This window comes from Seriola lalandi, unplaced genomic scaffold (genome assembly GCF_002814215.2).
Source record: "Seriola lalandi dorsalis isolate HSWRI2012SDOR001 ecotype SW California unplaced genomic scaffold, Sedor1 jcf7180002054609, whole genome shotgun sequence".
Classification (NCBI taxonomy): Eukaryota; Metazoa; Chordata; class Actinopteri; order Carangiformes; family Carangidae; genus Seriola; species Seriola lalandi.
The window spans coordinates 1,069,540-1,096,920 of NW_019525162.1; the positions used below are offsets into that span (position 1 = coordinate 1,069,540).

At 41.4% G+C, this 27,381-nt stretch overlaps 1 protein-coding gene across 2 annotated transcripts in view; it reads left to right on the forward strand.

The window, feature by feature from the left end:
• ptprub (protein tyrosine phosphatase receptor type Ub) overlaps positions 1–27,381 on the forward strand; it is a 149,610-nt gene that overhangs the window by 71,941 nt on the left and 50,288 nt on the right. For both annotated transcript variants that reach the window (XM_023419731.2, XM_023419732.2), the window contains exons 3-7: positions 4,266–4,537; positions 13,162–13,243; positions 15,881–15,996; positions 19,603–19,777; positions 22,176–22,469. In XM_023419731.2, the coding sequence (XP_023275499.1) occupies positions 4,266–4,537; positions 13,162–13,243; positions 15,881–15,996; positions 19,603–19,777; positions 22,176–22,469 (939 nt within the window). The remainder of the gene's footprint in view (positions 1–4,265; positions 4,538–13,161; positions 13,244–15,880; positions 15,997–19,602; positions 19,778–22,175; positions 22,470–27,381) is intronic.

The following is a 27,381-nucleotide window of genomic DNA, read 5'->3' on the forward strand; positions in this document are numbered from 1 at the left end:
GTGAAAAGACGAAAGTCAAAGCCAATGTGCTGAGAGCTGGTCGGGGTTTAGACTAACAGTAATGGCACAGCAAGCAGCATCAAGGACGGATCTTAAACCCTAACACGGCCATTGATCCCATTATATTCAGACCTCTGGTCTCTCTAGTTTCTGCTGTATTGGAGATTACTTGGACTCTGGCCTTGGATGTCAGAGGAACAAAGCTTTACTGAATGGGTCACACAGAGAACGGCTCAGTGCATTTTACGCAGGAGGGGAAAAAACAGAAAAAGTATGCTCTAGGCTTCTGTTCTACTTTGATGTTGTTTCCCCTGTTTTATTTTTACCATCTCCCATGTTAACAATTCTGCGTCTTATTTGCACTCTCCTTTTTATGTTTTCCTGACTCTGTGTTTGTGACTTAACCTAATGTATCAATGCTGCATGACCCAAACCCCACCCTCGATTTATCATCCTCCTTTTCTTTCTTTGTCTGTTGTGGTTTGCCACAGATAGTGTCACCTACAGCCCGTGACCAGGTTGTAGTCCAGCAGTGCTCTGTATGAATTATGATGTGCTGGATCATTCCTAATCTTGTTATGGATGTTCTTTTGCCCTTGGGAGGGGCATCAATGGATGGATGGAACTTTATCAGATTTCACAGTGCTTTGGGGTGTAATTCATGAAAGATGCTGTCCTGTGCGCGTGTCAGAGACATGCATGGTAGCACTAAACACGACAGTTGGATTCGTTTAATTCATTTTCCAGCATTTACCTTTTAATAAAATATAAACTTGAAAACCGAAGAAGAAGCAGAGTAAAACAACGAAAATGTCACAAGACAACAAAAGAAGCCAGTTAATGAAATATGAAAAATAAAACGCATCAGTGTGATCTGTGCCTTCAATAGTTCATCCTAAAACAAACCAGGAGGAACATCAGATAAAGGTGAGTTTTAAAAAGTCACTTAAAAGATACTGGTCTGCTTATAACCAGATATGCTCAAATATCTAGTTCATAGCTGAGGGGCCCATATTAAAAAGGCCACCTGTGATAACCAAGCAATTGGTAGGAACAAGTAGAGACCCCTGCCTGAGAATTTCAAGCTGCCCTGCGACTCATGAGGGACTGACATAGCTATAATGTAGTTGGGAGCTTGACCATGTAGAGCTTGCACAAATTTACTGGAGCTGATAATGGCTTCACGTAGAAAAACAACAAGTCTGTCAGAAATCTCCTGCTTGTGAAAGCTGTGAAGACTTAAGTGCTGATAACATATTAAAGGTTGCAGCAAAAGTGTACATTCAGGCAGTTGATCATAAAGGTTGATGACGTCTAGTCATGAAGTTCTTTCCTGATCAATCCAAGGATTTCTATGAGTGGCGGGAGCAGCGTCATTTGTTTGTGTGGGCCAGGCAGCAACTGTCACTCTGACCTCTTCTTTACTTCCCGAAAATGACATGGTGGAAGATAACAGCTTCTTCATTTCCCCAGCTTTTTCTCTAGGTGCTATTCAATGTGTTCCCAGCTCAAGGTAAAGCTAAACTGGCCTTAAGGCTAATATCGACTGGTTCATCATTGTTCACAAATTTTCTGTGTTGGACCACTTCACAGGTGATCCTTTGACCCCAGCAAGGTCTTGGTTCTTTTATCAGAAATCCATGTTTGTCTTGACATGTCATTTACTGACAGGAAATTAAATGGGTTTTATTCTCCCTTTGTCATTTCTGTACTTCCACAGAGCCCTGCAATCATGCTGTGCTGTATTCTGTAGTCGTGGTAGAGAAGGCTGGGCAGAGTGCCAGTGCTGAACGACTTTTCTTGCACCATCATCCTCTAAACTACACTGCCATGCCACACTGTCAGAGAGGAACCTGTTGAAATAAATACATAGAAGTTCTCCCGAATAATTGAAATTCATAAACAGAACAAGTATTGGAACAATCCATTGATTAATTGGTTGGCAGAACATTAATCGCCATCTACTGTTCAAAACTGATACTGATAGACTGATAATGATGGCTCTATAGAACATCAGATAAGGGAAAAAAACGTGTTTTCTATGAATAAACTACATGAATTACAAGGAAGGTTTCTTCTCTATTTCTTTTAGAGTTATTTCATAATAGAACAAGTGCATTTTAGGCTTTGATATCCCTTGACTACCCTTTGTGTCCAAGACCTCAATTCTGTTCATCACAATGTTTAATTCATAGATATATTCACACATCACATGCACTCGCATACAGCATCTTATTAAATATATGACTTCACCGTTCTTCGATCTGAATCTCAAAGGAGGGTTAAAGGGCAGCAGAGCGACCAGTTTGTGTGTCCTCACGTGACATTATAATAACTTGCAGAGTCAACACTAAGGTGTTAATAATGTCTATATATAAAACAAGGGGCACACATCCAGGATATAACCAGCAGTGAGGACAGTGCGGCTGCAGCTCCTCAGCCCTTTGCTATTATTTTATGAGTCCCCCGTGGCAGTGGAGGGTGCAGGAGAGGAGATGGATACTGAAAGATCTAATTAAGCAAAGCGAAATGAGAGTGCTGAGATCCCCAGCTCAGGACAAGACACAAATCAGACGCTGTTGACAGTGGGCTGCGAGGCAATGGGGCTTTGCAGCAAAGGCCGCACTCTAGCCTCCAGGTAATGACCATCCCGACTTCTCTGTGGTCCTCAGTTTAACTTTCTTTATAGCTTGGGGTTAAGGGTTGTGAATCTGAATCTCATTATGTAAAACATCAGCCTGTGATTTTGGGTGTTTTGTCTTATTTGCACTTTAAGTGTTTTCTCGGAGGTGGAGGGTGGTGCTCCATCAGGTGTCTGGTTTTGAACTTTGTCCACTAAAAGAAAGACTGTGTGTCTGAAGGACAAATAAGAGTTCTGTGCTCATAACTCATTGTACTTATGTTTGAATGGTGAGTGGTTTAGAAGGTGGGAAGATGTTAAAGAGGATAGTTTGTGCTCTCTTTTGTAGGGGATGTTTCCCAATCTAGAGGTGCAGACTGTGTGGGATGTAAAGAATTCCTTCTCTGTCTGGCTATTCAGCATTCACATGCTATTACATCTGAGTGGAGAATAAATGTCTTCAGGACACCTGGCGCCAAGGCTGTGACTGTCTGGTCTCCTGGGCTCATTTCTGACTGAGAACAGAAAGACCTTGGAGTACAAAGACAACAGGCTTGATTATGTGAGTACACAGGAAGGTCTCCCAACATTGTTGTGCTAATCATGTTAGCGGGCACAGACTCAAGGCAGGACAGATGCTAGGCAAAGGGCAATGGGGTTATGTTATCCTGATTAGAGGAGGCTTTCGGGGGGGTGGGAGGGGGTGATGGTTGTGAATCTAGTTTCCTACCTCAGCGTCACCTTGCAGAGGGAAAACTGCCATCGGTTCTTTCTCTCGCTCCGTCTGTCGGCTTCTCCTCCCATCTCTCTCTGGTGCGCTGTGTCTCTCTCCAGCATTCACAAAAACTAGTGCCGTAGCCAGCATCGACTCTGTCTTTTTTAATTCAACAGGGCACATTTCTTTCCCTGTTATCAACCACCTACACACACAGCAGTGGGTTGCTGGAGAATACTTTCATTTTTCTCCTTGTGGATTCACCTTGCTGAAACTGCTTAAAAGCAGATTTGTTCCTTTGTGTCTAACGGTGCTCTGATCAGGATTTTTGGGGCCAATGATGTTCACTGAAAGCAGTATTGGACAATACGCTGATCACAGGGTCTATTTCTTAATACTTCTATTTATTGTGTAGCATTATTTATTTATTTGTTCTTAACAGCATTGTATGTTAAGTATTAACCTCGTTCATTGATCATTTTTTGTTTGCCTGGTCTCCTTGTGTAATATTTCTTGTATAACTTCAACTCCGTAATGCACAATTAAGTTATATACGTCTTTATTTTTTTTTCAGCACGACATGAGCTATCAGAAAGTGTATGCTACAGTGATGTCACATGAATGTATAAATAGTTGTGTGACCATAAAAACAAAGGAAAGAATAAAATGGAAATTGAATCACGCAGAATTCTCTCATTCTCATTCTTCTCATTTGAATCAACACACGTTAAAAACTATTGATATTTTTCCAGAGAAGTCAGTTTTTCCATCCAAATGCACACTGACTTAAAATAAACAAAAGTTAAAGTGTTTCTCGGGTCTAAATAGCATTATAGATGTACATAGATTGGCTTCAAAACCAATCATCTGAACACTATGAAATACATGTAATACTGTGAATAACTGATGCATTTCTTCTGCTCCTTTCAGGATCTTATATGTTGGTGAACTCCTCCCAGCATGCCGTGGGTCATCGTGCTCAGCTGCTGCTGCAGTCGCTGAGTGAAAATGACACGCACTGCGTCCAGTTCAGCTACTTCCTGTACAGTCGCGATGGCCACAGTCCTGGGGCCCTAAGGGCGTATGTGCGAGTCAACGGCGGCCCGCTCGGCAGTCCGGTGTGGAACACATCGGGGTCTCATGCAAAGCAGTGGCATCAGGTTGAGCTTGCTGTCAGCACCTTCTGGCCTAATGAATACCAGGTACGAGCTTGGTCATCTCCAGCTGGAGATTCCTTATTCTTACATCTGATGATGTATCTGATGTGTCTTCTTAACGCTCTGGGCCTGTAGAGTTTTGACGTGGATTTCATGATGTATTAATGAAACTTGACGCAAGTTAATCAGTCAAAAAAGGTTTCATTTTTGCGAGGAAGATCTGCAGACCCCATTGACTGACATCTTGTATAGCTGAAAAATGTTACACAGTAAGGCCTTGTTGATCAACACTCATTTTAGCCTGGAGGTGAATCTGGTGTTAATTACTTGCATTTGCAGTTTAATTAGCATTGATTCCCTTGGGAATGTAGCCAATGTTAGCGCTCAAGGGCCTTAACTAGGTTTCACATGCCTGGTAGAGATTCTCCCATTGAGGCCTGTGTGCAACGTATTTAGCAGACGCCACCAATCTGAATTGCATGTCATTGCGTACTTACATAAAACAAACATTGACCTGTGGATGCCTCATGCTGTGGTCTGTAGAGCAGTCAGGTTAGCATGAGGGGTATCCATCTATTAATCCAATTTCTTTTTTCTGCAAAGTCTGCAGAGCTGTCAAAAAGCAATTAAGTTGAGAAGTGTGCTCACTTAATTAAATTCTATTTGGTCCTGTAGGATCTGACCCTCGCAATGTAAATAATAGTCTTTCTTACAAACCAGGGTCAAGATGTAGGGTGACACCGTTCTACCTAACGTCACATGATCTGAAAATAAGGTAAATTATTGTAGGTCAACAGGAACGAACATACACTCTGTAACACACTCACATTCAAACATCTTTGTGAAAGTTTTATTGAAGTGGTCCCTGCACAAGGACACATACAAAGTGTTAGAGCTTTTTATTTTCACTTCAGAGAAATAATATTTTGAGCTGAGTAGGTATCTGCTACTTGTCACTTTGACCAAGGTAAATTAGAGATTGTTTTGTTTCATTCGAAAAGATACAGCATCCCATGAGTCTTAACTGGCACATCGTCAAAGCCACAGAGGATTTGTTCTTAAAGGAAAAGTAAGACATTTGGGGAAATAAGCATATTCTCTTTCTTGCTGAGAGTAAGGTAAAATTGATAACACTCTCATACTTGCACGCTAAATCTGAAGCTAGCAACGGGAAACCATTAGCTTAGTTTAGCATAAACACTAGAAGCATGGGGAAGATCTCAAGATGATAATTAACTAATTTGTACCTCATTAGTTTAATCTGTACAAAAACTGAAGTGTAAAAACAACATTTTGTGGTTTTATGGAGGACTATGTGCGAGTATAGATAGTATAGATGCAGTAACTTCCTGGAGTCTGGTCCTTACCATGAGTAATATTTTTTGTTGGGATTAAACAAACTAGATATGATATGTTAATTAGTGAGCTTTAGCAGCGTTGGAATTTTTTTTATGTTTGAAAAGAGCCAGACTAACTATTTTCTGCTCTCTACTAAGCTAAGCTAATTGCCTCCTGGCTTTCGCTTCATATTTAGGGTACAAATATGAGACGGCTATTGAGCTTCTTCTCCTATTATAAGCAAGAAACTGAATTAGGTGTATTTCTCAAAATGTTGAAATTTCTTTTAAATGCCAACAAAAGTAGCTGTAGTTGACATGTATTTAAAATGAGAACATAAACCAAAGGAGCATATCTTTTAAAGAAACCATCTACGGGGAAAACCTGTTAAGCTACAGATGCTAGTGTAGCTAGCATCTTACTGTATTTTTGGATGTACTGCCAGCTCTACTAATCAGGGCCAGTCACACCTTCTCTTTTTCATGGCATTTACAGCACAATAGCCTTATTGAATATATTAAATAGCTGTTGCTCTTATGTTGAATGTTTAACAATGAGTGAGCTGAAAATGGTCGAGTGTGTTGCTAAAGAAGGCTTCACTGCTGATCGATACAGTGAGCAGTTATAAAACAGACTCTCCAACCACTACTCTGCCCTATGACCATATTGGGACAGATAAGTCATGAATATAATAATACCACATATTATCCTGCTTTGTCTTTTTCTGTCTTTGCTCAAGTGCTGTTGAATTTTGCCTGTGTACTCAGCTGCTCTGATCTCCACGTCCACAGTGGAGTTGTGTGCTTTCTTGTCTCACAGTCCTGTAGGCATCCCAGTAAACAGTGATGGCTCATAGGTGAGTCAGGGATGTGCCACGGCTGCCAATGAGCGGCTCCTGTTTGGAGAAGGAGGTTTATAATGGGTTTATGAGGAGGAGTAGATGACTCTGAAGACAGGACAAACAGTACAAGAGAAGGAGATGGGCCTAACACTTAAATTAGTATTGACAGTACAGCCTTTTAATAGAACAGCTTAAACTGCTAATGGCTTAGCTTTTATCTCATAGAGAGAAAAAACACGTTGTTCAAATTTATCGGATTAAATTTATTAATATTGGGGATTTGGACACCAGGTATTGGCCCCTTAAAGAATACATATCTAATAGTAGGGAAATAAATCAACACTTTCTCTCTGCTTCTTCTCTCATTTCACATTTCACCTAAACACAGCTGACCTTGTGCTGCTTCTCACTACAAAGAAAGCTAAGGAATCTGCCCACACAAAGTGACATATACCGCAGCTTACATGGCTAATCCCTCAGCAGTCGAAACCCCTCATCAATGAGGAATGACAGAGGGTCTTGTCTTGCAACACGTCACCGGTCTCTGTTACACAGACAAAACAGAAAAGGGTGACTGGGGACATGTAAGGCTTGATGTTTTCTTTAATAGCATCTTACCGCTTGCTATTCTCTGTTGTTAACCAGCAACAGTGCAATGAAAACAGATAGGTAAACACAAAAAAGCAGAACAATTGGAGTTTGCTATAGCCTGGTGTGCTTCAGCAGTTCTCTTGGCATTCACCCGGGACTTTTAGCTCTAGAGCATGTTGGCTGCAGCTTGTGGGACTTTAAATTCTAAGGGGTTTTGGTTATATCAGCTCCATAACAAGTCTAATACAATCACTTTGGATTTTAAGTGATAGGCAGCCAGATTTACCCTGTCATTAAACTAGCAAAGCACTCTTTTGAAGCCAAGGTGGAGAATAGGCACTTCTTATCATTGTCTCTGAGTAAAATAAATCCCAGGATGATACACATCATTTTGGAGACGGTTTTCAAATCTGCAGGTTTTTCCGACTTATTAGATTTCAGGTCATATTAGAGCTCCCAGTTCTCTGCCTACAGCACAAGGAGACAAAATGTCAGTGCAGCTTTTGCACTTCACAGATACAGATGTGAGATTACTCTCCAGATTGCTCGTTTCACGATTTTGAGTGTAATGAAATACTTTGTTTACAGCACTCAGAGTCGCTGTTTATGTCTTGAAAATGTCATTGTGGAATGTAATTAAAAACAGTCAGAGCAATTCTCTGATAATCACCAAAACTAAGAGGATTAATATGCTGAAAACCAAAATCACCCCAATCTTATTTGTTCACCTGCCTAGTGACATGAAAAATTATTTTCTTGCTTGAGCACTTTTTCAAGATTTTATCATTCATGCAGGATTCTCAACACGCCCATAAGTTCACCAGGTTACCCTTTACATTAATGTCCGCGGGTGACAAGCATTACATTCACATATCACAGATGTGAAATTGGGATTTGGAGTTCAATGGATTTTGGGATGGAAATCTTTAGAGAGAAACATCACCTTGAGATGTCTCGATTGAAGATGTCGTGTATGTGTGGTGTACATTGCCATATTTCTCTCTGCATCTTATTGGTAGAAGTGTTTTCAATACCTGGAGAACCTTGTTATCAAATATTAAAGATGTTATCCAGCCCTCCAAGACTGCCAACTAGAGCTGGAGACATGTCGCCCTCCCCTATTTACCATTTCTCACTTTCTTCCCTCTTCTTCGTCTCCTTCCAAATGTAAGAATCAGCTCCAAACTTGCTTTTCTTAAGTCTTTTATTACTTTTTCCTTTTCCCACATGTTGATATTACTTATATTATTTATACCCTCTTTCACTGTATCCCACCTGTTGCTGCTTTAATGATACATTGGATTGTTTTCATTGTATTTCATAATACAATACTCATGTGTCACGACAAAAATACATTGAGAGAATTATTTCTGCAGTGTAATAACTGCTCCTGTCCATGCTGGTCATGAAATGGTTTCAGCAAGACTTCAGTGTAAGACGTAAAGGAAAAGATCCACTGCTCTAGTTCTGTGCAAACATGCATTAGTGAGCCTATGTGAGGCTTTAGCAGTCTGAGTCAGTCAAATTGAGTGGGTATCTTTGGCCTGATAGATGTGTGTAGGTTTCAAAACCACATGCAACAAGAAACCAAGAGGCTAAGGGGAAGTATGCCTACTACTCTGCCACAGCTCAGCAAGGACACGCTGTCTAGGAGAACCAAAAGAGTGAATTTCACACAAAAATAACAGTTGGGCGAAGTGATTGTGTGCAGCTTCTCTTTGTCATGTCATCACAGTGAGAATTCCAGATTTGGCACCATCATTCCTGTACAGAGACCTTTACAAAATCCTGTGCTCACTGACTGTGTCACAGCAACCCGAGGGTGCTGCACAGAACAGCAGACAGGTGTTCGCCAAAGAAAAAGTTCCAGCATGTAACCTCCCCCAAAAAAGTGCCATTTTTATTTTTCTGTTTTTTTTTCTCTCCACACTCAATATGTAGCTGTATAGCTAGGTTCCAGTTTACCTTAGCATAAAGACACTGGAAACAGGGGAAGTCGCTAGCCTGGCACTGTCCAATGGTAAAAATAGCTTGTGAATTAGCATGTGAATTAGCATGTAAAGCTCTCTAATTCATATGTATCTTGCTGGTCTGAAAAATGAAGGGCATTATGTCCTGCGCTATTTCTGTGACTTTCTGCAGTCTTGCTGTCACCATGAGGCTGCTGGGCAATGTTTTTCAATAAACGAGATATGATGTAGTAATTAGAGAGCTTTAGCTTTAGAGGTTCTTTTAAACTGATTTTTTTTCACCTTCAGGCAGATTCATAGCCAGCTGTCTCACCATGTTTCTAGTCTTTATGCTAAAGCTAGGCTAGGCTAATTGGAATCGATCTTCTCATCTCAGTCTTGGAAAGAATACAAAGAAGCATATTTCCCAAAGGCTGAATTATTTAAAGACAGCCTTTATGATTGGATTTAAATATTTTGTACACATCCAGCTTGTTTTACCTGACCTCTCAAACCAGACGAGCCAACTTCAAGGCTTTCCCCATGACGCCATCTTGTTTACTTATTAGACTCATTATTAAAAAAAAAAGAAAAAAAGAAAAAAGCAAGCAAGTTACCAGCAGGAGACACATCAAAGACTTGTAAATAAGAATCCTCATGTTTCCGCTTTGTCTGATAATATCTCCTATTTTACCCCACTGCAGCCCGCTGATTCCTCCAAGCTCAGCCTATGGCTATGGGAAAGGGTTTTGTGAAATACTGTAGAGAGCAAATTGAGATTCCTAACACTTGCACCATATTCTCAGACATAGACTGTTATTCACTTCAGCATGTGACCTTTTCTCTGTGAATATTTAGAGGGGTTATTTATCTTGAACTGCATCTAATGGTGAGTGAAAGCCCTGTGTGTCTAATGGTGTCTCCTGACCACAGTGGTAAAGGTGGGAGCTGGTTTATAGGGCTAGATAAATCGTCTCTTGATTTGTATACATTCAGCTGCTTCTAAAAGCCAATATTACAGGATAATGTAATATGTTCTCCTAATATGCATTTTATACCTGTAGTAAATCACTGTGTGTCACGCTTTTATTTTTTCTCTCAAGCTGATTCCTGCATTTGTATCTTTTCAAAGTAAAGTAACCGCTCATTAGGATAAAGTACAGGCATATGGAAAGTTTCATTGGGTAAGTGGCTTTCAATAAAAATCTGGGAAGGTTGTTTATTGAAACAAATGCTTTGAATGCCTCTCTCTTAATAACGACCAATCCTAATGGCTAAGAAGACTGAGGATTAACCAGCAATCAATCTCTTATTGAGTGCTTTAGTTCAGCAGAGAGTAATAACACCTTCAATTAGACTTTCAAGACATTTTTTTCTCTTCCTTGTGTACCATTAAGCCTCATCAGCTTCCTAGCTAATTTTAATGTTAGTCTAATGGCATGGCAATGTGTGCACACACAGCTAATTCAGGCCAGTATATCGAAGCATACTGTGCTTTAATCATTGCTGTAAATATTGTACAATTAGGCAGGTGCACAAAATGAGGAGAAGAAAGTAAATGGACAGTGAAAAAATGAAGAATTCAAACATAGAAGGAATTAAAAAACAAAAGCTTATGCCGCAGAGGCTTTTAAGAAAATAGACCAGCTGAAAACGGGAGTAAAAGTGGAAATGATGAAAAGAGGAAATCTTAATATCCATTTTTTAATAGCGGTGGCATCTTCCAGCTCAGGTCCCAGCAGTGTCTGGGAACAAACAGGAGAATTGACTCTGGCAGAAGGAGATTAGCCTCAGTGTTCCTCCCTGAGCCAGAGGAGAGCAGTCAGCTATAGACAGAGCAGGGTCACTCTCCAGCTCCGAGACCCAGCAGCCAGACCCAACCTTTCCTCCTGCTTTCCCTTTCACCTCTCGTCTCCCCTCCACCCCTCCTTTTGTCAGTCGCCTGCGCACCTGGCTCTCTGCATCTTATTCTGTCCGGAGTTTTTTAGATGACCCCAATCTCCTCACATCCCATCACAGTGTTGTCTGTGGAGGTTCCTTCAGGGGTCATGCATGGCCAGGGATATTGTCACACCAATTGCTGCTGTAATCACAGGGCTTCCTTTCCAACTCCAGGGAGGTGAACTATCTCTGACCTGCTCAGTAAGGAGGGCTGGAATTTGGGCCAGAGATTGTGCAGATGTTGTTATGACTGTCAATTTAGGTGTGTAGACACAAGCGGGCTGCAGGGGTGAAGATAATGTGGTCGTCATATTGGGCTGGGATTTGAACTTGAATGTAACTTTAGCGACGTGTAACAAAAACAGTGTGATACCAAAGTTAAAACTGAATTTGATCAGATTATTAGTCCTGTCTTGTTTACTTTTTTTGGTGAGATATTTCATGGCTTAAATAATCTTCCTAGTTGAAAACTATTTAATGTGAAGAAATAGTAAGTAAACACTGATGGATTTGAGAAATATGTATTATTTTGTTAAAAAGAAAAGGGATTTTGAAAAAAAATATTGGTAAGGTATCAAAATCTTCCCATCAATACCCATTTTGTAGTCATACAATACAAATGTGGATGTAATTTAGCTATATGTGTGATGCATCAGGGAATTTTACTTTAAATTCAATTTAAGTTTGTTTTGGTCAAAAGGGTTTTGTAGAAAAATATTTCTATATTCCTCAAATCACAAAAAGTGAAAACACAAACAAACAAACAATTAACTCAAGGTCCACTGACTAGCTTTTGCAGGGTTTTCAACCACAGTTTCAGTTTGAAACAAAAAAAAGATGTGGTTAAAACTTTGAAAGAAGTACCTTGAGAAATCTTTACTCAAAGTCTCTTTTACAATCATTTTTCAGAGCTTTCAATCGTCCTCAACACATCATCATCATCACATGAAAGATAATTTCAAAAACTTTATTCGCTGAGGTAGACCATGAGATGTGGTTAAAATGTTTGGACAAGCTAACTGTGGACCTAGAACCCCCATCTGAAAAGTTAAGAATGAACTTCTATGTTGAAGAAAAAAATATAGTTTTTACATCAGCAGGAAAACGCAAATAACTCATATATAAAACATAATATCACACACACACATTTGAAGTAGCTTGGAAGATATAAGATGTGTGTGTTTGTTTGTGTGTGTCTCTGTGTATGTGTGTGTTTATGTGTCTGGGTGTCTGTCTGTCTGTGTGTGTGTGTGTGTGTGTGTGTGTGTGTGTGTGTGTGTGCGCGTGCGTTGGCTTCAGTAAAAATCAAGACCCAGTGATAGGAACCATGTTGTAATCATTTGGTCAGAGGATTATGAGAAACAATAACTCACAGCTGGCCTCCGATCAAACGTGTGGATGGAGGACTGTCCTTGGTGCAGCGAAAACAAACATCACCCCCGTGTCTCATAACTCTCTCACTATTACCGGGGATGGTGATTTGATATTGATTAGGTTTCATGGGAGCCCACCGCTCATCCAGCTTATTGTTCCATAGGACGATATGGATGTTTGTCCTCCCTTGAGTCTCGTGGCCCTGTGCAAGTTGTATTATCCTCTGTTATGGCACCACGGCAGCCGGCACCCTGAATGTAGAATGGAACTCATGACTCAGGTGCCACATCGTGTGCTTCCTGACAAAGCTATTATTTCTCTTGGCCCTGCGGACTGAGGCAAAAGTTATCCATCTCTTTATTTTTACACTTCCATCTTTCTCCTATTTCTCTCATTGTCTATCTTCTTGTTTTGGGTCAGCAGATGTGCAATGATGTGGTGATGTGGCCTCATTGTAATTAATGCATCTGTCACCAAAAGGGAACAAGAGCAAGAAAATTCACACAGCCCTCGATGTTCTTTGGAAAATTGCTCTAACACTTTCAGAACATTAAGTTACTCACATATGCTTCTGCTGCTGCGGTTATGAATTAAATCTGCTCATCATGTGTTCACGTTCACTTCACTTTTTGCAGGTTTTGATTGAGGCAACAGTTTCCAGGGAGCGGCGAGGCTACATTGCCATAGATGACATCATGGTGCTCAACTACCCCTGCTGTAAGTGCCACTTCTGACAATGGATTGCAATTATAGAAGGGGCTGGAGGGAAAAAAAAATGTATTTCAAAGCAGCATGAAACATAAATAGAACGAGGAGAAGTGTAATGGCTGATTGACCTTTTATATTAGTACTGCAGGTTGTCCGGAGGCATCCTGCGACAACAGCAGTGCTACTAAAACACTGTGACACCCAAATGCCAACACTCCCTTCCTCCTGAAAACACACTTGCCATTCTGCCTCCGGCCTCGTTTGACAGGCAAATTGATTTGTTAATCAAGTGAAATCTTGAATTCTCTCTCTGAAGACTTCTATACTTTTATGTGTTCTAGCCTGACTGGAAATGTGCTGTAGCTTTTTGTCACAAGTCACTTTGTACAGAGGGTTTCTTTTTTACCACCAAGCACTGCATTTCAAAGCTTTACAAAAATGCCGTCTCCTCGGGGGTGGGCTTGGGTTTTTTTTTTTTTTGTAACCAATGATTCCCTGCCATGGAGGGCTTTTTGTGTCAGCTGTGGAAAAGTAAGGGTGGGTTGTTAGCCCCTGAGGACGTTGTGTAAAACATATTCTTTAAGACCCCTGAGCTTAATACCTGGACAAAGTGTCGCAGTGTCACTTTCACACTCCCTGTACAGACCGCTGCTGAACACAAGGGCTCTTGTCAGCTCGCAGGACATTTAACACCCGTAGTCCACACCACTTTCAAATGACTTGTATAACTGACACAAGCTTGAAGGATATGTCGCTCTCACGGGGTTGAATGTTATCTCGTTAATATTTATACATCCCTATTGTTATCACTGGAGTGTTTGGAGATGGTCTTTTCAGGGGTTGCCATGTTGTAGATGATACCACCAGCGATTTTATTAAACGAACACCGGCTGTGAGATTGGTTCGTACCCCAACTGTATGCATACCGCCCAGTCAGCCACCCTGTTTCTCCCAGAGACGGCAGATGGCATCTTCTGAACGCTCCCACTGTGGCCATTAAATAATTAAGACTCTCATCAAGACCTGAGCGTGTCTTATGATGTGGCACACGGCCAGCCTGCATTACTTGGCAGCGAACAGCATGAGGAAAGAAGAAGAAGAAGTGAAAAACCGACGGGAAGTGTCTCTTAGTAAAAAAGTGAAATGAAATGAACAAAAAATGAAAATAAAAGCTTGACAAATTCCTTTTTGTGAATTGTAGTTCAAGCATGGTTGACATTTTAGTTGTATTCTCCTGAGTCCTAGTCTCTGACTCTGAAACCCGTGTTACGGTCGAATGAAATATTTATCTCGCTAAAGAGTCCTGAGGATAAGATGTGACACATTTAGCTGTATAACACTGTAATTCTTGCCAACTGTAAGGCCTGTTTTTCCCATTCACACTCATTTCGGTGTTTGTTTATGTTTTGCTCTCAGGCATGAATTATGAATTAACCTTAGGAGGGAGAGTCACTCAAAGGAAACGTGGGGTACAAATGCAGGCACTCTCCCTTTGCTCCTTACTGTACACAAACAAGATCAACAAATTGTCATCGCCCTCCTCTGCTAGATAGCAAAGCAGTATTGCGCGAAACCAAGCAGGACATGAGTGAGAGCCAAGCATGTGCTTCTCCCCAATGCTTCAGCATCACTGTTACTCTGCCATCTCTTCCTGTCAGTTACTCAGAGTGACATGTCGGCTTGTCCTAACCCATTTCTCAGATATGGCAGGCAGTGCTGCCGCCGTTTACCCAGTGATTTGGCTCCGCGGGGGTCTGGTACTCACTGCTCTATTGTTAATCACGGAGTTGGGTGAGAGGGCTACTCCCACACACTGACTCACTGGCGGCTCCACGCAGCATGCTGGGACATTATTAGTCAAGATGTGGAGCGCCGATACTTATTCTGGGGCTTTTCTTCTGCAGATTCACTCTCACATTCTGCTCATCCATAGATTGTTTCTAATCTGTTGTTGTTGGCTAGCAAGTTATTTTGGAAATGGGCACTAAGGCAACCGCTAAATGCATATTTACACCCTAATACACAATTATTAAAACTTTATATTTCAGTATTTTTTGTTTGCTGCAACTTTGAATATTGTTTTATGCTATGATGGACATATGCGTCCACTGTGTTGTGCTGTGGAGAATGTGGAAATGAAAACCGAGTATGCAACAGCTTTTCGCCTCCACCGTCAACAGAAATCCACAAACACACCAAAACATATAAAAACTTTCTTTTTAAAAAAAACTTTGATTTTCTTTCATGTTTGCTGGTTTTTGTTTTGTTCCTTTTATTTGTTTCATTCATTAACTAAAGTGTAGTGAGTTGAAAATAAATTGGTAAAAAAAAAACAAAAAATCAGTGCATAAGTTTAATGTTGTGTCAAACTTTCTACTTAGAAAGTTCCGTTACTGCATATGTCCCCCGTGAATGTTGGTGAAATAAAGTTTTAATTATGATAAAACATTGTACAAAGTTACATTTTTTTCTCCCAAGTAGAAATGCCTGAAATTCCTGTTCATGTATTTGAAAAAACAAAACAAAAACACAAAACAAAAGGCCCTGATAAAAACATCCCTGTGTAGCCGTCTGGCATTGTGAATGGCTGAAAGGTAATGGAGTCTTTTGATCTCACTCTGTGTCTCTGTCTGTCTGTGTCTTTAGATAAGGCGCCGCACTTCTCCAGGCTAGGAGACGAGGAGGTCAATGCTGGGCAAAATGCCACCTTCCAGTGTGTTGCTGCTGGTAGGGCATCTGAGGCGGAGAAGTTCCTGCTGGAGGTCAGTGGTTTAATGGTTGCTAGAGGAACCTGTGTGTCTGACTTAGACGTGTGGGAGTTAGTTAGATTTTTTTTTTTAACCTCCAAAGCAGTCAACATCACAAACAGAAAAACTGGTTGCGGTGTTTTGTTTTTTTTTGCACTTGACTGACTGAATGCTTTATCGTTTAGGAACTTAAGGTCATGGATGGATTATTAGACAATGGGCTCAGGAACAGATCACCCAGACTGAAAGAGACACAAAATGACTACAAACTGATGTGTCATTCATAGTTATTTTGTCATAGTTTTGTATCTCTTTTGTCCATTTAGGTTTCTTTTTGGTTGATTTCTGTCTCTTTTTAGTCCTTTTGCATCTCTCTGTACTCATTTGCATGTCTTTTTGGTCATGTTGTGTTTCTTTGTAGTTGTTTTGCATCTCTCTGCTGTCTTTTTGCGTCTCTTTCTACTGCTTATGCATCTTTATGTGGCCATTTTGTGTCTCTTTGTTGTCTCTGAATGTTCATCGAGAAGTGTTAACATTAATTTCAAACAGAGTGTACGGCCAGGATCCCCCTTACACAGTTGAGCGCCTGGGCCTGTGCCCCGTAGGTCAAGGTGACTCAAGGTAAATCATTAAGTTTAAGAATTCATTTCAAATCCCAATGTGTCAGGATACATAAATACATATCTGTTACTCTAAACAACCACTTCAACAGAGCCTTCTCTGGACATGTTGCGTGCTTAAATAAAGACTGTGGACAGAGCTTGAATGCTGTGAAGGCCATTAAGGCCTTGAAGCCTCCACACTTCACTGCATTGTGAATAGTTACATTGCTTATAGGATCACAGTGTTCACTGCTTTCTTCATTGCCTCCTGTTTTTATTCATATTATGGTCTGTGTTTTCGATATCTGTCTTTTCATCTAGAATGGCTTGCTCAGTGAAGGTCAGAGAGGCCATACAGTCCTTACGTCTGGTGGGAATAACTCTGTGGTCTTCAAACCCTCCTCTTTCTGCAGCCCTGATTAAAGGACTAAAAATCATTGTGCTGTAGGATTTTCTTTTTATCTCCTGCTGCAATTACTGTGCAGCCACACATTCAATGCTTTTGCCAACATCTTACCACCCACTACACGCAGTGTTAATCATGGTTGACCTTAGGCAAACCTACTGTATTGTTTAAAATTGGGAGATGTGTGATTTATGTAATTGAAGCGTCCTCATTCCCACCTCGCTGAACACTTTATCAAACCACCCATTTGGACACAACACAGGGATGAAGACAAATGCTTTGGGTAATTAGCTGGCGTATCCGTACAGGCGCCTCCTGTAATGAGATCTCTAGGCCACTGGAATGCTCTTTGCTTACCTCTCCTCTAGCCTTTACTGTCCTCTTCACCTCTCTGTGTCTGCTCTCTCTGCCTCACGCACTTCAGACCTGTTTTCTCCATATGAACACACATCACAGTTGCTGTCTATTGTGCTCTTTTGTGTTCATTTTGTCTGCTGTATACCAGCTGCAGCACAGTCTTGGCCATGCACGCCTGCCAGATTAACAGATCGTTTTGACGTTTCCTCGCCAATTAGCTACAGCCAGATTGTTTACGTAAGAGGAAGTGATGTGTGTTTATATGTTTTCCCCTGATTTCTCCTGCCCACCTTCTGTAATCCACACACAAGGTAGTGAACAGGAGATATAAAAGATGTAGGGGGGTTGCAGGAGTGTATGACTGAGATTTTTTCTTTTTTCTTTTCCTGCGGTCATAAGATTAGTTGCCTGCTTAACCCTAATCAGCGGGTGTGTGTTTATGTGTTTGTTTGCGAAGGCTCGGCCCGAGGTTTGTGTGGTCTGTGGGTTTTTTGATAGGCCCATATCAGAAGCACAACAGAAGCAGCAATGGCCAAGTATAACCTTAAGATCTCCTTGTTAATCCCAGCGTGCTCACATGCTTTGGATTCAGTAAAAACTGGCAGATCAGAATGATGAGTATCAAGATTCACATCCACCATTTCGCACAATGAATGGAAGAATGGCCTGAAAACATGAGGAAAAAATGTCAGATCCAATGTGTTTTGTTGAAGCTACGTGGACTTGACGGATGCTAGTGGTTTTAATGGTGTGGAACAATGTGAGAAATGCCTCTCGCGGCGCAACAGCAAGGTGCATCATGCAACATTCATTTGAATCGCCCTCTCTCTGTGTTTTTCATCCTTTTCTCTATCATTATTCCTTATTCCTTCTCACTTTGTCCGTCCCAACTTCAGTTTTGTTTATGTTCTGTTTCTGCTTTATGCCGAAACGAGCAGCTACTTCAAATTCATCCGTTAACCTATGTTCGAAACTGATTAAAACTTCATGCATTAAAGCCCATCTGTTTCCCAGTTCTAACTGCTGAGCGGTTAAATGTTTTGGTTCAATAACATCGTACACCGAGGATGACTGAGGTGGAAGATGGGCTCTATTAAGGGGCGGCACTCGTGACATGTATTACCCCCATAATCATTATTATTTTAACAAGATTTCATTTGTTTTATTAAAGCATGTCTGATTGTCATATTGTGTGATTAAATCAGAGAGATGGTCCTGCCATTCTAATTAAATTGCACACAATTGGACAATCCTCCTCCTTTTTAATCACATAGCTCCAATAAAAACTGACCCAGATAGCAATAATTTAAGTGTTTTGTTGCATTATTAGCTTAGTGTCCCTGGAGTTCACTGGGCAATAACTGCGTACAAGGGCGACGTACAGTAATAGGAAGTGTGTGTGTGTGTGTGTTTGTGTGTGTGTGAGTGTGTGTGTGTGTGTGTGTGCAGACATGTTTTTAATAAAAAATACACTGAGGTATACAACATGCAAAATTACTTTTTTAACTAATGTTAATATAAGTAACATGCAGTATACAGTAAAAACAAGAGGGCAAAAAAGATAAAGAAAGATGGAAAGAAAGACAAGAAAAAGGAGAGAAGGAAAAAGAAATAAAAAAGACGCTTACTAAACACATAGCTATGAAACAATACAATACATTTTCAACTGGCTGTATGCAGATATTCACATTAACATAAAACACAAACAGGTTTCTGTTCTTATCGTGTATTTTAATAACCAATATTAATAAGAAACAATTTTAGTTAATGTAGTCATTGTTTGAAGTTGCTCAGAGGTTTTTATAACTGACAGAAGCACCTTCTAATTTTGCACATAAAAGGCAGTTTACTACTGTTGTCATGGCGAGTGCTACTCAACCTGTGACAACAGTTGTATAATTTCTTCTTTGGCTCTGGAGGCCTGTATCACAAACTGGGAGTGTGGAGTTTGAAAGATGTGGGCATTTAGGGAGGCAGGGAGGATATAATGAAGGGGCTACATTGAGTTGAATTATGGGAAGTATAGGCGCTTGAGTGTGGAAGCTTGACTCATACTAGGGACTTAAAGTCTTGATATTTCTTGTATGAGATGACATACACCTGTGTGTGTATGTGTGTGTTTGTGTGTTTGTGTGTGTGTGTGTGTGTGTGTGTGTGTGTGTGTGTGTTTGTGAGAGAGAGAGAGAGCGCGAGAGACAGGGTGGATGATGATGAACCATCCTGCTCTCTCTCACCCTGTCCTTTCCTGCTTTCCAGAGACACAATGGGGACATTTTAACAACAGCGTCGGTCAAGCACCTGAGTCACCGGCGCTTTGTGGTATCCTTCCAGCTAGACAGCGTCCAGAGATCGGATCAAGACCTTTACCGCTGTGTCACTCAGTCCCCCAGGGGCTCTGGGGTCTCAAACTTTGCTGAACTCGTCGTAAAAGGTAAACACTCTCTCTTCTATGTGTTTCACTCTTTATCCTCCTTCTGTTTCTTCTATGCCAAGCATTTTTTTTTTTTTTCCTGCTGTTATAATGATAGCATATGATTTTCCGCTCTTCTTGGTCACGATACATCACCGCCTGTGATTCAAAGACCAATTAAAAAACTGATCATAACAAACACTGATATCCTCTAGTGTGAAGATATTTCAAATTACCCATCATTTGTGCTTGATGGTGGAAATTATAGACACCTGTTTCAAATTGATTTCCACAAAACTCCATAGTCACAAAGTGTGTGGCGCTGGACACACATGATGGCTCTTTACGTGGTGAATACAATCTGCCTGACTTGTGTTGTTTCCTGAGCTGGAGTTGTCAAATACGCTGCCACACTCGGTTCTTCGGCTCTCTGTCAAAAAGCTTTTCTTTTGACTAGGACTCCTGCAGCCCCTGTCATATCATGTACCACAGATGGTGACCTCACTCCCATTACTCACTCCAACCCCACAGCCTGACACCACTTTGACAGCATAGTAATGACATGGCTGTGGGATGGTTTGTTGGCATAACACACTCCAGTAAAGGGAAGATGAGAAGGGGAAATAAGGATGGGAAAGATTCTCATTCTCCTTGTCCTCTGCTGCTTCCTCCTCCTATTATGAATCTTTTTTTTTTTTTTTAAGTCTTACGGAGACTGTTGTCGTTGAAGCATGAAGTAAATCCCTTTGATTGATAAGGAAGCACGGGTTTTGTTTAGTATTGTGACACAGACTGATCGCTACAGTACAAAATAGAGCCATTTTGCCAAAACCCTCTCACCAGCAGCTGCCACTAAACCAGGAGTCAGTGAACGTGCTGATAGAAAGCCATGAAATCCCATTTAATGTGCTCACACTCCAAAGCAAATGAGTATCATTGTGACCATGTGGTTGTTGCCTTCCTTACTTTATTTCATAATCAGGACAAAGATGTTATTTCTGGCAAAGCTCACTCTGCATCACGAGTAGATGTGGCTGTAAGACATGTTCAAGTCAACTGGCTGTAACTCTATAATCTATTTCACAGGAGCTGAGACCGAGTCCTTAACAAGACTTTCATAAATCCCTTTCCCCACACTGCCCTGCTAAGAAGAGCCTAATCACCCCCTTAATGAGTTGGCTCTACTCATTTCACGACCCTAGATTGCATGCAGGAATCATGATGAAGCTTTCTTATTGCCCCACAGAGGACAGAAACATCACATAATGAACACAACATTTCCATCTTTCTGCTAAAAGGTGCTATATGTCTCTGGCTTTTGTTGTGGCCTCCTAGTTGTTATTTTTTGATCCTGTGCACATTTGGGGATGTGTTTCCAGGGATTTTCAGCCCGTTAAAGCATAAATCTCAGTGCAGAGAAATCCTTAATTAAACAGAAACTAGCTCTGAGAGCAGTGTTTGGTATCAGAATATCTCTGTATGCAGAGGGAAAAAAAGTGTAAAATAACAAAGTAAATGAAGAGAAAAACTCATATTTACTAGAGCGGTGAACTTTAACTGTGAAAGACATGAGTGAGTTGTTTTAAAGTCGTCCCTACTTGCCGTTTACCTGTGGCCTAAATTTGCCCTTTCTTTATGGTGGATGCAGTCATTGACAGCCCAAAGATGAGCTGCTTCAGGCTAAGTCAAGGCAACGGAAAGCGGTGCAGAGTAGAGTTGAGGTGCCGGTAATGTTGAAAGAGAGGAGGGCCATAAAAGACAGAGGCGCCTCTGCAGGAATGAAGGATTAGTCACAGCCACAGATCAAACTCTGATCTTTTCTCATGCTTTGTCCTCATTTCTTTTGCATTCCCTTCCCTCCTTCACACTGTTCTCTGTGTAATTGTTCAGTGACTTGGATCTGCCAGTAAGTGACATTTGACCGGTGGGCTCTGGAATTAATCCTTGGTTTGGCAGTCTTTACCGACAGTGACGCAGAGTCTCCTCTTTCATCATGGTGACCAGCTGTGAGGACAGAACACTCAGTTAGAGAAAAAGATGTACAGCATTTAATCCTTTAGATACAACGATCATACACATTCAATGTGCTGCATGCACAGCTGTTTTTTCACTTGCTACTTGGCTAAGATTTATGCAAGGTTGTGAATGCCTTGTTAATAGCTATGACTAATCTGCTATTTGAACACAGTTTGACCTGCTAACATCCTGCAGTCCCTGGGGACTCATTTAAGACTCTGGGCAGAAATCTGTTTGCATACAACTGATTAGTAAAATTAATACTACAATGCTCCCTCCTGTGTGTGTGTGTACCTCCAGACTGTGTAAGTGCTATGGCCCCGCCAGCAAATGCTTATACCAATACAAATGTGTGTTTGAACAGGAAAACAAAAAATGAACTGCTTCTCATTTCCTCTGACAGTACCTCCATCCCCCATCGCGCCGCCTCAGCTGCTTCGTGCCGGCTCCACTTACCTGATCATCCAGCTCAACACCAACTCCATCCTGGGAGATGGCCCCATTATCAGGAAGGAGATTGAGTACCGCGCCAGTCAGTCACCGTGGTCAGAGGTGCACGGGGTCAACATGGTCACCTACAAGCTGTGGCACCTGGATCCAGACACAGAGTACCACATCAGTGTGCTGCTGACTCGGCCTGGAGAGGGAGGAACTGGCCCTCCTGGACCACCTCTTGTGAGCAGGACCAAGTGTGCAGGTTAGCTCCCAGATCCCAGGCAGGGTGTAGTTGCCTAATGAAGCAGTTCCCAATCTTTTTGGCTTGTGGCTTCTTGAAATGATCTTCTTGAGATCCCTTTGACAGGTTATACTCTCAGTGGGCACATGAGTTGTGATCAGTTTGCTAAAGAGTGATTTTTCCTGTTTAGGTTGTTTAATTTTAAGGATGCTTGGAGGCCTGAAGAGGTGAAAGTTCAAATATTTCACAAGAAAAGAGAAAAAAACAGAAAATCTAGAACAAATATCATAATTTTGTGTAACACAAATATATATTTTTCCTTCTTATCCCTTCACTGATCTCATGGACCCTCAGATTCATCTTGAGACCCCCTGGAGGGTCCTGACCCCCGGGTTGGAACCACTGGCCTAATGTATTAGATTGTTGTACTTTAGGTCGTATAGCAGCATATGATTGCAGGCTATGTTACTGTAGATAAGAGTTGTCACAGCATAGATTAAGCAGGCATGATCATCATCACTTACACACTCATTGACATAACAGAGCAGTGTATTTTGATATATATGTATATGTATATATATTTATGGCTCTCATTTACAACAAATGACTTAAAAATGGATAAAATAAATGGAAAACAATAAATTAAAACAACTATATATAAATACAATTCATTAAAATACAAGATGCAGATGCAAAATACAAATCAGTTAAAACAGACGCTGAATGGTTTGTGATCATGGATTTAAAATGACTGAGTATTACCAAAGAATTATAATTTTTTGATACTTTGTAAAGATTTCCATTTGGCCAGAACTTAAAAAATAAAAGCAGATCTTCCAAGCTCAGTATGTGAGGGACTTGCAGAGAAAGCCAGTCATTAGACAGAGTTTGATATGGTCCAGAGCGTAATAATGTCTGACTGCGAACATAAAAGTGCTATTGCGCTGCTATACACTGGCCAGTGGCAGCTGCTACATTTCAAGCTTAAAGCACACCACCCACATCCTAGCTTTCATCCATATGTTATCTGTTTTAAGATGAATCATGGAGTGTTTTCTGCCTTACATCTTTCCTACTCCAGAAATTTGTACCCACCACTGAATCTTGTAGTATGTTGTCCTGTTTATAGAGACAACGGTCTACAACCGTCTATTTAGTATATTCCCATTCAGGATTTTTTGTTTTTGTCGCCAAGAATGAGATGGCTTTTTTTTTTTTTGGGATTGGTTAGGGACGTTGCTCTGAAAGGACCCATTATGCAACATGTAGCGCTTAGGGGAATCACAGTGACTACTGTTTAGGTGATGCATGGCCGGGAGCCTGAAGAGGGGAATAAAGTGTGTTGAACACCTGGCTGTTCAGTACAATCCACAAGCATGGGGCAGCGGGGTCTTTGATACAACCCGTTCGGTACTGCTCTATGATTTTCTAAATTGCATCGGCTTATACATTTAATCTAGATAAGAATAATACCTATAAATATGTCTTTTTTATGCTTCATGAAGTCATTCCATAAAAGATCCTCAGTTCAAAGTACTGATGCCCAACAGCCACACAAAATAACTTCACAGAGCCTTAGATTATGGGGCTGCATCTGTCGCCATAATCTGGTAAAATTCAATCAGAAGAGAAACTGATAGACAAGTTCTGACTCAGTCACTATACTTATCTCAGAAGAAAAAGCACATTCGCTATCACTGGCGCTCTCTGAACTCTGGAGCTGAGTAGACTCAAAGGGAGACTTTTTTACTGCCAGTATGGCAAATATTGGTTTGAGGGTTATTTATAAGATAACAGCTGACTGACTAGATCAGCTGGCCTGAAGCAGTCTTCTTTGGTATCTACTGTAGAAGATAGAATTTTTTTTTGGCAACTACAATAAATGAATTAGAATTTGGAGGTGACAATGGTTAGAGAGATCAATCACAGATACACACTGTAAAGGCTATTCTATAAACAATAAGGGACATACAGTAACTAAATGATTAACTTGTTGGGCAAATAACAATTATTTTTTATTAATGCACTAATTATTTTCTCAATTTGTAAAATGTTAGAAAATAGTAAAAATGCCCACGCACTTCACTGTCACATATGACAACCTGGAACCAGCAGATGTTTGCCATTATTGCTTGAGAAATTACAGAAACACTTGATTATTACAATAGATCATTTTCTGTCACTCACCTAGTTTAAAAATAGACTAATTATTTCAGCTCTACTGGTTTTGCTTTCTGCTTCCTGTTTGTTTGTGTTTTCTATTCATTTAGCAAAAGCAGCTTTTCTGTTTTCACAGATTTAAAAATTTATTATTTTTCATTTTCTTCAGTCGTTCAGGTGAAGCTTTTCCTCACATCAAGCTTTTTTTTTTTCTCTTTTTTCTATTGAACATTTTGTTCTGCTTGCTCACATCTGTGCACCTCTGTCATCTGTCACAGTGCAGACCCAGAACACCCAGGGAGACGAGCAGGATACCAACAGGCCACACCCATGCTCACTGTTAAATATACGTACACTGACAGAGCACAAAGAGTACTGTGTTAATGCAGATGCACACACAGTCATTACTGCTGCCTGCATCCGCAATGCGTGCGTCCTAGTCACAGGCACACGAAATAGAGAGCTTTGTGTTACCCAAAGGCAGTCTGTGGATTCGTATCTTCCATGGTCATCACTCTTTTCTATGCCCAACGGTCTCCTCCTGCCACACACCATCCCTCACATATCTCCCTACTCTGCTTCAGTAGAGCCTCCCCGGCCCCCCTCTCCAATGACATATTAAAGCTACTCTCCTCTCCCAACAGCAAAAGACACCCCTCATTCATCAGGCACTCTGAGTGAGCTCACAGCCCTCTCTCCCCAATCCCTCCCCAACTCAAGAGACACAGGAAATTCACAATAAAAAAGTTAAAAAAAAAAAAAAAAAAACGGCAGCAAGAGGGAGAAAAGTGGAGGGAAGGGTGTGGTGTGTGATGTGGGAGTGAGTGTGTGAGTGTGTATGTGTGGGAAAGAGGGTCGTTTTTCACAGTGAGAGAGTGAAACGGTAAAAATGAGGCGAGTGAATGTGCGAGAGGTGAAGCGAGAGAGGATTCACAACGTACGGAAATTGCTTTCACAGTTGCTGGTATCGGTGTTTGTGAAAGTCACCAAACTCAGCCTTTAATGATGTATTTACATTTCAACCACTGTGACATTAGCTTGTTCAACCATGTGTGGGATAAGTAATACTGCTGTGTTTGCTGAGCTGTTAAACAGGGCATTTAGATGCAGTACTAGTTCAATACAGAGGAAATACAGGTGAAATTAATTTTGCCAGTCGTTGTGTCTTGTACTTTTTCCTCTGGTAGCTGCAAAGCTGTGAGTAACTGATGGTTGAGTTTGTTTTGTTTTGTTTCTTTCTTTGTCCTGCAGCTGCATCTGACTGACTCCTCCATGGTTTGATCAGTATTCGCGCTTCTTACTTGGGTGTGTAGATGTATTATGCACTTTACAGTAAGCTGCAACCTCCTCCACCTGGTGTATCTCACCTCCGTGACCCTCCAGGAGACTCTAATCACCACCTGGTTCCCAGAGCTCCCCCGACCCAACCTCTAAACCATCTGGTCTACACTACCCCTACTGACCCCATGTTCCACTGCTGAGTCCTGATACCCCTCCAATCCCCACACCCCCCAACCCGCTGCTGTTGGCCTCAGTAGGTTAAAGCATGAGAAAATAGATGTTGGGGTTGTTGTGGTGATTTCCAGGAGGTGGTAATTATCCAGTGAACAGAAGGGATTTTTGGACCCTGTTTGAGTTTAGGAGGAAAGTGAGTTTCCCCTTCAAAAGCTTCGTCTTGCCACCGTGACTATTATCACTCTTCCACGGTCATGCTGAATATTTCCCTCCTTTCCAAACACGTTGGCTAGCTGGCTTCACCGTACACATTCACTTCCCCGCCGAGCCGTGCTGTCCTCATGCGGGTGCTGTAAAACTAATGTGCGTGAATGTGAACATGGTCTCCGCCTGGCTCTGATGGCCATCCAGGTGTGCTTGATGAGCCATTGCTGTGATTATCAGCACGGTGCATTAGCACAGCTTGAAGCCCCTCAAGTAAATCAGAGAGGAGAGGCGAGCATTTGTACTGCAGGTGGTCCCCAAACTACGTTAATGGGCTTCCACCTGCTGCTGGGTCACTGAACCTTCTGGAGAGCCCCTGCCCGTGATGCTCTTGGTGTGTTAGAGGGAGCCAACACTGGAGCCTGACTAAAATTAGGCACATTAGGAGCACAAGTGCTTTGCCTTTCTTGGCATGTCGTTCATCATGTCTTCCTTTCGGAGCCAGAATTCCCTACGTGTGCACATTTGGGGTGTTTGGATTTATGTGTGCTTGTGCTTTTTTTTTTTTTTTTTTTTTTTTTTTTTTTTTTTTTTGCTTGCACATGGGTATAGGCGTACATGTCTGTATAAATTTGGTTTTCCCATCTGACGCAGTCAGTGCAGATCCTCTCCACCGATGCATACAGTCTAAGGCGGCTCTGCTCTGTCCTGCTGTTGTCCCATGTCACAGTTTTAGGGGAGATAATAAACCAGAACCTGTCACATCCACTCTGACTTCCAATCTCCAAGGATCAACATGGTGCTCTGGGCTTTTGGCCATGTTGGGGCGGCTGCAGTTTTCATGCCACAGGGTGCCAGAGAATGGGTGCCCATGGCATACAGACAGATAAGACGAGGCAAGGGGAAGGGGCTGGCACAAATGTCCACTTTGAGAAAACCCACAATGAGCACACTGTGGCCTCTTTGGCGATGCTTTCATTAACTCAGCAGTTAAATGCCTCTCTTTATTTAGCTCTCAGACTGTGCAGACTATCAATTGCGCCATTAAGACAATCCTCAGTCACACTGGAACAATGGAACATTAACATTTCTTGCTGCGTGCAGTCTACTACTT